The sequence below is a fragment of the Notothenia coriiceps genome, unplaced genomic scaffold, assembly GCF_000735185.1.
Source record: "Notothenia coriiceps isolate Sejong01 unplaced genomic scaffold, NC01 NC01_scaffold00017870, whole genome shotgun sequence".
In the NCBI taxonomy this organism is placed as follows: Eukaryota; Metazoa; Chordata; class Actinopteri; order Perciformes; family Nototheniidae; genus Notothenia; species Notothenia coriiceps.
Window position 1 is genome coordinate 1 of NW_011350571.1, and position 11,513 is coordinate 11,513.

Genomic DNA, 11,513 nt, shown 5'->3' on the forward strand with positions numbered 1-11,513 from the left:
GCTGTGAATGGATCTGGCCCTTCCTACATCCAGGACATGGTTAAACCGTACACCCCAGCACGTGCACTCCGCTCTGCATCAGCCAAACAGCTCGCTGCACCCGCACTGCGAGGGGGACCCAAGTTCCCATCAGCAGAAACTCGTGGGTTTGTTATCCTGGCTCCAAAATGGTGGAATGAGCTCCCCATTGAAATCAGGACAGCAGAAAGCTTACACATCTTCTTCAGACTGAAAACTCATCTCTTTGGACTCCACTTCCAGAGATTGAATTACTAACAAAGCACTTATATACTAATAAAGGACTGGCTTATCTAAAGCCAGTTGAGTAGCACTTGAAATGTTTGGCTCTATGAAACCTGATGAACTTATATGATTCTGTTTTCTTCAAGTTTGTATCATCTTGGTCGAATGCACTTATTGTAAGTCTCTTTGGATAAAAGCAGCAGCTAAATGCAATGCTGCAATGATAATTACATTGCATTTAGCTGAGGCTTTTAAGGGTCCAAAATAATCTCCTCCACTGGTTTGAGTGATTATTTGAAGAAGATAAAACAGCTTTACGTTTGTCAAAAATACCTGCCAGAAAATAGTAGATAATGAATCTCGTGTATTTCAACAAGTAGCTTTATAGATGTTACTAAAAGTGTTAACAAATAAATCCCTTTCTGAACACATTCAGAAGACTGATGAGGCACCACAGGAGATTTACATTATGTCATTGTCATAATTCATGACAACAAATATGTTGGCACAGAGAGCTGTTCAAATTAGAAACATAAAGGTAAACATTGAACTATATAAATACAATATCAATGTAGTGTCTTACATACAACAGTACTGTTTACGCTTCGGTATTGTGAGGTTGTAAACACGGAAGTGGATCGTCACAACAACACATTCAGACCTTTCTGATGAATGCTGTGAGTAAACCTGACCCACGCGTGAAACAGCAACACTGTCTACTAAGAGTATTTACTTACCAATGTTGACGGGATAGCAGAATGCGCAGGTTGTTTCACACCAGTGCTATGCATGGATGTATGGTGCCGTGCTGCTTCTCTGCACGATGAGACTTCCGGGGTGTTTCCTGCAGGGTAACTCCTTCCTGCAGAGAGGCAGCAGCTGCTGAACGCGTCACATGTAAACAACATATAGGTAAACTATTGACAGACTGTTGCCTGTATTCATTGTATTAGATCGCCACCTTGTGGTGAGTATTCGCTATTACTGGCAGTATTATAACCTCATACAGTTAAATGCAGTTTAATTGCCTGATAAATATAACGTGAATTTAAAAAGAAGCAACTATTATTTGCACATTACGATATTTTTATTTGGATTTCATGTTGAGTGCGGACTCTGACAACATCTAACAGGAAAACAATGGTAAACAAAATACACGGATCCAGTTTTATGTGTATCATTTTTAAATATTAAACAATAAATAAAAAGCAGCCGTTACGCACGCCGCTGTAACAGCCGTGACAGCCGTTACGCACGCCGCACGCACGCCGCCGCTGTGTGGACGGGCCGTAATATCTAATGCAATTCTGCAGCAAAACTGTGGATTAAAAAGGGATAAAAGTCAATGTATGGAAGATTCATGCAACGCTGACGCATGCGATAGATCGCCAAATGTACCTTGATAAAAAAATCGATAGGCAGTGAAAAGTAACTACATTTACGATGTTTTATATATGATAAATATAATACTGTGAAAAGATCCATTCTGCATAACGAGTACTTAGACATTTTAATGTTACATGTTAAACCGTTAAGTGTAGAGTAATTGGCTGAACACACTATTCTCACAGCACAGTGTGTACATTCAGTTACAGCCACTGCAGAAACACACTCCCGTTCATGAGAATCAAAAACAGAGGATAATTACATTCATGTTCAGCAGTCACCAAACACTGAGCAGTAACATTAAGGCTCTGGATTCACACAGGAACCATTAAGGCTCTGGATTCACACAGGAACAAACATGGTTAGTGAGTCAGGGGTTTTACATTAGGGTAACAAGTAGGAACAGAACACACAACCTCAGCTCAACAGAACACACATCTTCTACTCTGAGCTACATGACTGAACACACTTGACAGTTGCTTGGTACACATTTGTACTTCTGTGGGAAATTGGACAGTTACTGCACAACCTCAGATCTTCTAACCAGACTCGTATCACTCTGAGCTGTCGCACCTAAACACATCTCAGTTGTCTTGGAGAGGTTTTGTTTTCTACTTTTTGGAAATTTGACTTATAAATGTAGTGCACCTTAAGAATCAAACACAAAACCTCAGATCTTCTAACCCAACATCTATCACACTATATGATCAGATATGTTTTCATAATGTCTGTTTTGATTCCTTCTCTTTGGGTGTTGGATCTAACAATAAATTGATAAACATATTACACACGGTGAGAGTTGAACTCACAAAGCTAATCCATCTGACAGGCAGTGTCACATAGAAATACAACTAGTATGCAATAAGAAAAACTTCAGCCCAAATAAAGTCACATTTCCTTATGAGAATTGAGCTCATAACCGTAAAGCTTACATCGAGCAAGTACGCATTAAAATGTACTTAGTTTCAAAGGTTTTATTGTTAAGATTCAAGGCCTGTTAGTAAGCTGAAGAGTGAACAATAATGTAATAAAAACAATCACCTCTTAAACTTTATTGCACGGTCATTTTATTTGCAAATGCAGGTTTTTAGGTATCACAGCGTAAGAATACAGAAATGAGGCAGAGAGCAGATAATTAAGCAGCAGCCTTGTGGCCTATTAGGGATCATATTTACATCAAAACATGGCAAAAAGGTGCATGTGATCAATGCATGTAAAAAATGAACAGTAGGCCACAAAGTGAAACAACGGTCACACCTAAAAAGTGTAATGCTGCATATTTGCGCTGAAAAACATGCCATTTAAGCGCTAATGCAAGAAGCATTTGAGGTGTGGGTAAAAAATAGTGTATGCCATTAATAACCAAATATTTAAAGAGCAGAGACGAACGTCAGTAGATCACACAGTTCTTCAGATGTTAATTAAAACTGTAACTAGTGGATGACCTTAATCTACCAGTAGGCTACGTGTGTACATCTGGACCACATTTGATTACAGTTTAGATACTAACAGTGACATTAAGGGCCGTTCTTTCGTTAAAAAAAGCTAAGTTTAAGTCACATGTGTGCCCAGACTGCCTTTACACTACAGGCTGAGTAAAAATAAGAATCTATATATATATATATATTTATAAAACGGACAAGTCAAATCAAGCAATCTGATTGGTTCTTAGCCGTGATATACTGAGCGGACACCACGGGTAGAATTGTAAGTTACTTTTCACAACAAGTCAGTATCCCTCCGCGTCTGAGAAAAACAGTATACCGTTGGGCTGAAAAGCAAACTGCCTGCGCCTCGCGTCGGGCCGAACCACGCCCCTTAGCTGTGATATAATGAGCATATACCACGGCCTGTCGTGAGCTATTGCTTAAATATATGCAGTTATTGCAGGAAGAAAGTGATGCTCATTTAGCGTCATAAAGCAAGTTTAACCCTTAACCGTTTATTAAGTCTACTTCTGAAAGCTGCTATGCTTCAACATTTAAATTTGAGGGCAAAATTAATCAAGTTAGTTATAAATAAAAACGTCTTTATTGGGACAATCCAATTATTCATTATTAATAGGAGATGATATACTTGTTTACAATATAAAAAAAGGCAACACCAGGTAATTTAAATTGGCAGGTTTTTCCTTTGGCCTGATATACCAACACAATTATGCATCAAGACGATCCACCAGTTTGGACTAGAATTTAAGTATTATTTCAATATAAATAAATGTATTTTCTGCATTAAGCGTGTTCCCTGTCTGGCATTAAGCACTAGGCAAAGTTTAAAATATACTTAATCCGCGTTTGTTTTACCTAAGCAAACTAATGAAAGTGTTGAAGGCAAACCCCAAAAAGCAGTCATGCATTTCAGGTGCGGAATATCACATCTAACCACAGCAGTGACGTCCCATTTATTTTCCTTGTTGCATCAAATCAAGTCACACATAAGACTCTTCAGCGAATAGCAGCTTCTCAAAGTCTGGTTCGGCGGATGAAGGATCGCTGCATCTCCTCAACCACTCCCTGCGATTCTCCATGAGGGCGAGCGCCACCTGCTGGCCGCTTTGGGGATTACTGCGCGGGTGAGAGGAAAAGTAGTCCCTCACTGTCTTGGTGTCACATGGGGAGAGGCAGAAATGGGACTGTGGTGAATCCACATGGGAGATTTTGAGTCCTGGGTCGCTGGGAAGTTGTGCTCGTGTGAAAGTGGACGATCGATCCACGAGCACTCGCCCAGGTGCAGACCCTCGTCGCTCTCGGAGCATGGCGTCGCATCCTTCTTCCCCGGATTGAGACTTGTGTTGCTTGAACAGCGACAAAGAAGGCCTGCTATGCTTGAAGAATAAAGACGGAGACGAAGGCTTCATTTCACTCTCTGCAGGGGGGTCTGAGGAGGGGATCCACGGGGAATGTGTGGGGATTTGAAGACTCCCTGTGGAGCGGTGATGTGTCGGTTGTCTCCCCTTCACATGGCCTCCTCTTCCTCCTCCTCCTGCTCCTCCTCCTCCTCCTCCTCCTGAATCTTTAGAGGATGATATGGGAATGGGATGGCTGATTGAGATATGTTTTCTTCCTCCCTTGTCCCCCGCTTTTCCTTTCTCTGGTACAGCTTTCCCAGTAAGTCCGGCCTGTTTGGTAGAAAACACAGAATGACATTTGAGTTTAGTTTCTATTCTCTTCTTATTGCTTGGTTTGACCTGTTTTTTCACATTGTTTCAAAGTTAAGATACTAACAGTGACGTTAAGTGTGAATTAAAACTCAAAGGATGGTTATGTTGGTCGTTCTTTCGTTAAAAAAAGCAAAGTGAAGTTCTAGTTTAATCACAGTGTGTGCCCAGACTGCCTTTACACTAGGGCTGCTCCATTAATCGTATTTTAATCATATTTTAATCGCGATTAGGATTATGGCTTGCAACGATTAGGAAAACAACGTAATCGAAATAAAACGATTATTTTTTTATTATTATTATTACTTTTTTTAAATTCTTTTTTCAGTTGAATTATACTTAACGTTCAGGGTAATCAACTGTTAAAAACATACTGTTCAAATGTTTTTTCTCCAATAAATAGATGTTTTCAAAGTAAATGGATAATCGTTTTTAATAATCGTGATATCAATTATTGACCCAGTGGAGTGAGTGGAATATGTTGAATATGTTTTACCAAAATGTTGGCTATATGTTAAGGAGTGTTCAGGTTGTGACAGTGCACTAAAACATGTTTGTTGTCTTGTTTATTGGTATTTATTATTTTGATATTATTTATTTAAATGTAGGCATGAATGTATAATTTATTTGATTTGGTTTTTCAGTTGATTACCCTGAACGTATAATTCAACAGTTCAAAAATTCAAATTATTATTTGTATTTGTTTTAAAGTACAATAAATGGATGTTTTCAAAGTCAATGAATAATCGCATTTAATAATCGCAATTACAATTATTGACCCAGATAATCGAGATTATGATTTTTTAATCGAGCAGCCCTACTTTACACTACAGGCTGAGTAACAATAAGAATCTATATATATATAAATGCAGTTATTGCAGGAAGAAAGTGATGCTCATTTAGCGTCATAAAGTAAGTTTAACCCTTAACCGTTTATTAAGTGTACTTCTGAAAGCTGCTATGCTTCGACATTTAAATTTGAGGGCAAAAATAATCAAGTTAGTTATAAATACATCTTCTTTATTGGGACAATCAAATGATTCATTATATATATATAGTTGTATTGGGAGATTATATACTTGTTTACAATATAATTATAGTGGCGACTGTGGCTGCGCAATCGTCTTTCAACCAGAAGGTTGTGAGTTCGATCCCAGCCCGTACAGCCAACATGTCGATGTATCCTTGGGCAAGATACTTAACCCTGAGTTGCTCCCGATGGCCGACGGTGTGTGAATGTTAGCTCCTAGAGTAAGGTGCACTGCTCTGCATGAATGGGTGTGAATGGGTGAATGACATGTAGTATGTAAAGCGCTTTGAGGGGTCTTAAAGACTGGATAAAGCGCTATATAAGTACAGTTCATTTACCATTTACAATTTAAAAAAAGGCAATTTAAATTGGCAGGTTTGGCCTGATATACTTTATATTTATATATATATATGCTATCTTTACTAAATATCATCAATACTCACCCCAGTTTTGTCGTCTTCCTCCTTCTCCACGTTGTCTTGCTGGGTCAGGGACAGCTTCCGGCCTTTCTTCAGCCAAGAGTTTGGATGGAGGCCCCTGCACACTTTCAATGTGCCCCAGTTTAGTGCTTCCTTTGCTGGGGAGCCTGGGTGTCCACTAGAGGGCAGAGCAGAGCTTACAGAGGAGGGAGAAGAGACAGGGGGATAGCTTGGAGGGAGATGGTTCTTGTTTGGGTGCATCCCTCGTCGTTTGGCCCATGTTCGGTCACTGATATCGGAGTTGAGAGAGTCCAGGGAGGAGCGTGTAGCTGTGGGGGAATTTGTGGTAGAAAGGAGGCGAGGAGAGCTAATTTCCAAACCTGTTTTCCTCAGTGTCAACGCCATCTCATCTTCTTTATCCTTACCAGAGAGAGTACTCCTGGAGACACACGGGCGAAACTTAGCCACGTATTTAATCGCTGGCTCTGAGCATCTTCTTGGTCTGTGAGGAGATAGAGAATCAAGGGATTGTGTATCATGAGTGGAGCTTGAAAAGTGTGCATGCTCCTTCTTCCTCCTGTTGCTCTTTCTCCCCTGCAGGTGCAGCTTCAGCCCCTGCATGTTTGTTTGCAGTGAATCTGGCTCTTGCTCGCAGTCGCTGAGCGTGAGGATGGAGTCCAGGCTGCCTTGGAGAGGTTTGGCTCGGCTGCAGAAAGCCGGAGAGCTGCTGACGTCCAACTCGTTCTCCAGACTGTCGTAGGACGAGTCGGTCAGAGGGTAAAGCCACGAGTCTGAAGAGAGAGAGGGATGCAAAGACATAAACAAGACAGATGTAGGAACGTTTTGAGTTTCATTCAAACACCTGAACTTTTGAAAGATATATATATCATTCTATTTACTTGACTCTTCTTGCACTATTTCAATTTGATTTGTATTTACTTGCAAATCTCAAAACATTCTCTTGCACTATTTTATCTGTTTTATTTATTCTATGTCGTATATATATATATGTTGCTCTGTTGGAGGAGCCTGTGACTTCAGTTTTTCATTGCCATATCTACAATAAGGCAAGGCAAGGCAATTTTATTTATATAGCACTTTTCAGCACGTGGCGATTCAAAGTGCTTTACAAAATAAAAACAAAAGATATTTAAAAACAAATACAGCATAAATACATTATTAAAAAGGCATTTAAAATCAGGCATAAAAAGCAAAGGTAATGAAATAAAATAAATAAATAAACACAGCAGGTACAGAATACATGACTAAAAAGGCACACTAGTAGGCCTATGGGAAGCTCAATTAAAAGCGGCGGCAAATAGGTGCGTTTTTAGTCGGGATTTAAAAATAGGAAGTGTTTCGGCGGACGTGCATGATTTGGGCAGTTTGTTCCAAATTAGGCGCGTTCACACCAAGTACTTTTCCCACAAAGGTTCCTGAGAACTCTTTAGTTCTCATGGATTAAGTACAGATCGCGTTCACANCCCAGGTGATGAGAGAGCGCCTCCTTTTGAACGGCTTCTGAGACAAATCTGAGAAGAAGAACACAGTATCCCAGAATGCAATAGCAATTAAGAGGATCAGGATCAAAATGATAGATGGATAGATGGATAGGTAGGTAGGTAGGTAGGTAGGTAGGTAGGTAGGTAGGTAGGTAGGTAGCTAGGTAGGTAGGTAGATGGATGGATAGATGGGTAGGTAGGTAGGTAGGTAGATATGTAGGTAGGTAGGTAGGTAGGTAGGTAGGTAGATGATGGATGGATAGATAGGTAGATAGGTAGGTAGGTAGGTAGGTAGGTAGGTAGGTAGGTAGGTAGGTAGGTAGGTAGGTAGGTAGGTAGATGGATGGATAGATAGATAGGTAGGTAGGTAGGTAGGTAGGTAGGTAGGTAGGTAGGTAGGTAGGTAGATGGATGGATAGATGGATAGATAGGTAGGTAGGTAGGATAGATGGATAGATAGGTAGGTAGGTAGATAGGTAGGTAGGTAGGTAGGTAGGTAGATGGATGGATAGATAGATAGGTAGGTAGGTAGGTAGGTAGGTAGGTAGGTAGGTAGGTAGGTAGGTAGCAAGGTAGGTAGGTAGATGGATGGATAGATGGATAGATAGGTAGGTAGGTAGATAGGTAGGTAGGTAGGTAGGTAGGTAGGTAGGTAGGTAGGTAGGTAGGTAGATGGATAGATAGATAGATAGATAGATAGATAGATAGATAGATAGATAGATGGATAGATAGGTAGGTAGGTAGGTAGGTAGGTAGGTAGGTAGGTAGGTAGGTAGGTAGGTAGGTAGGTAGGTAGGTAGGTAGGTAGATAGATAGATAGATAGATAGATAGATAGATAGATAGATAGATAGATAGATAGATAGATAGATAGATAGATAGATAGATAGATAGATAGGTAGGTAGGTAGGTAGGTAGGTAGGTAGGTAGGTAGGTAGGTAGGTAGGTAGGTAGGTAGGTAGGTAGGTAGGTAGGTAGGTAGGTAGATGGATGGATAGATAGATAGATAGATAGGTAGGTAGGTAGGTAGGTAGGTAGGTAGGTAGGTAGGTAGGTAGGTAGGTAGGTAGGTAGATGGATAGATAGATAGATAGATAGATAGATAGATAGATAGATAGATAGATAGATGGATGGATAGGTAGGTGGGTAGGTAGGTAGGTAGATGGATAGATAAATGGATAGATAGATAGATAGATAGATGGATAGGTAGGTAGGTAGGCAGGTAGGTATGTAGGTAGGTGGGTGGGTGGGTAGATGCAATACATTCCTGTAAATGAGCATTGTATACATAATAAAAAATGATACATGAGTAAAAACTACATTTCATCCCTTTTTAAACAGATATTGATCTCACCTGCAGATTCCTGCGGTGCTTCATTGATCCGAGGCTTCATAATGAACTGGCACTGCTTGTACACCTGCATCTGCTCCACCTGTCTGTCTGCCGCTCTGCTCCCCTCCCCCTGAGACCCCGCCTGTCTCACATGACTCATCTGGATACTGAAGGGAAACTCATGACCTGAGAGGGAGGACAAGAGGCAATATAACTCCCCGCAGGCTGGTTAGAAAAACATGGATAACATCACATTACTACTCAGCACACACACAGTGACCTCTCGCTTTCACCCTGCAGGAGATACAGTACACAACACACTCTCTTCTCCACGAATGAATGGTGCTAGTGTGTCTAAAAAACAAACATCTCACCCTCGTGTCAGCGCTTAGAGCTTCTCAAACTTTCTCTGCAGAAGCGAAACAGAAATGACCTGAAGACTCAAAGTGGTCCTGACTTACTGACCTATCAGAGGATAGGGGGCGTTGTCCCTCTTGGAGATGACCCACAGCTGGAAGTCTTTCACATTTCCCTGAGCGAAACACAGAGAGAGACGGTCAGAAAAACAAGAAACACTGGGAGAACAATGCCTTTAAAACCACACAGTCGGTCCTGCAGAAGAGGAGGAATACATTTTAGGATAAGAGATGTAAAAAGAGTAGAATTATCTTCCACGCTGTGGGTTTATATCACATGCAACCTGCACACATGAGCTGGAAAGAGGCTACAGGGCGTCTGTGAAAACGTTAGTTGTTCTGAGTTGTATGGCATTGATGATTATGTTAAACTTAAAGACATCAGGGAAACCAGGACCGAGATCTTTCGAAATTTTAGGAGATACAACACAAAATGGAAAGCCCTCACTACATAAACGCCTGCAGGTTAACATAATGAAAACGTATCTAATCAAAAACGGAGATATTTCAGCAGCAGTGTCAGGTCATTCAAATAAGCACCTTACTTAAAGGGGACCTATCATGCAAAATGCACTTTTGTACGTCTTTTCTACATGAACATGTGTCCCTGGTGTTCCAGGGAACTCACCAAGTGTCAGAAAACACAACCCTCTCTATTTTCCTCCATACCCAAATCTCTTAAAAAAGGGGCTGCAACGGATCTGATACAGACTGATCCAGATTTGAACACTTCTATGACGTCACAGAAGTGGCGCTACGGCTATTGGGCCAACTCCACCAATCAGGAGGAGACAGCCACGGACATTGCCGTTGGAAAGCGCTGGAGACGCTGTAGTACATATGCCAGGCCTGTAGATGGTGCTGTTCTCACAGAATCAGCCCATGATGCAAAGACAGTGTTCAATTGAGCGAAATGAGGAATGGCTAAAATGCATGATCTGTTTGGTATTTTGAAAAATAAAAAGTATAAATATGCATTATATAGGTATGGTCCTACACTATATTATTCACATATAGCATGATAGGTCCACTTTAATATTTAAACAGTTAACATGAGCAATACATGTGTTTCTTTAAGTAGTTCTTTGCTGTTTACATCAGATCACAAACAGCCAGAGCATATGTTACAACACATGAAATGAAATGCAATTAAAATGTGTGTTTCACTCACTATGATGCCAAACTGCTGCAGGGCCAGGCGGATCACCTCATTGGTTGAATCTGAGTTGCTGACAGGAAGCGTCTTGGCCTAATTGGGATAGAAAGACATGTTGACAAACTGTGAAAGCTTAAGTGAGAATAATATGGTGCTGGTGTGTACAATTCATCCTGATAACATTGCATCATTTAAACTTACAATAGCAAAAGTATTGATCCCCTTCCCATAGACCCTCAGAGGAATAGTTTTAGGTTCCTCCTTCTCCTTCTCTTCTTTTATCCGACTGGAAAGGAAGCCGAGAGGAAGCTTTACTCGTCTCTCTTCACACACACACGGACACACTTTATGTTTATGCATGGAGGCAGAGTTTACCTTTTGAGAAGGGAGAGCCATCTCTCCTTCTGTTCTGCTGAGCTGAGGAGAACATGGAGAAGATGTCATTAATTTCAGAATAGGGCTTATCCTGTCTGCTTTCTGATCACTTGGCAAATAAGGGCAGGTTTACAGCATCAACAACAAATTTACTAATGAACGTAAACACATTTTCTACAGCCTCTGACGCAAGAAGCTTCATTTGTACATTAGCTACAGTGCAGTTATGACAATGCACATCTTAGGGGATGTGTGTGTGTGTGTGTGTGTGTGTGTGTGTGTGTGTGTGTGTGTGTGTGTGTGTGTGTGTGTGTGTGTGTGTGTGTGTGTGTGTGTGATAGTGTGTGTGTGTGTGATAGTGTGTGTGTGTGTGTGATAGTGTGTGTGATAGTGAGCGTGTGTGTATGTGTATGTGTGTGTGTGTGTGTGTGTGCGTGTGTGTGTGTGTGTGATAGTGTGTGTGATAGTGAGCGTGTGTGTATGTGTATGTGTATGTGT

The 11,513-nt window shown here is 40.8% G+C and overlaps 1 protein-coding gene across 1 annotated transcript in view; it reads right to left on the reverse strand.

The window, feature by feature from the left end:
* Positions 1-3,443: 3,443 nt before the first annotated feature.
* The window catches only part of LOC104950671 (uncharacterized), a 16,224-nt gene continuing 8,154 nt past the window's right edge, over positions 3,444-11,513 (reverse strand). The window contains exons 5-12 of the mRNA XM_010777218.1: positions 11,016-11,057; positions 10,842-10,926; positions 10,656-10,733; positions 9,534-9,600; positions 9,090-9,254; positions 7,705-7,767; positions 6,260-7,026; positions 3,444-4,747 (exon numbers count right to left, since the gene is read on the reverse strand). Coding sequence (XP_010775520.1) covers positions 4,058-4,747; positions 6,260-7,026; positions 7,705-7,767; positions 9,090-9,254; positions 9,534-9,600; positions 10,656-10,733; positions 10,842-10,926; positions 11,016-11,057 — 1,957 coding nt within the window. The 3' untranslated portion in view covers positions 3,444-4,057. The remainder of the gene's footprint in view (positions 4,748-6,259; positions 7,027-7,704; positions 7,768-9,089; positions 9,255-9,533; positions 9,601-10,655; positions 10,734-10,841; positions 10,927-11,015; positions 11,058-11,513) is intronic.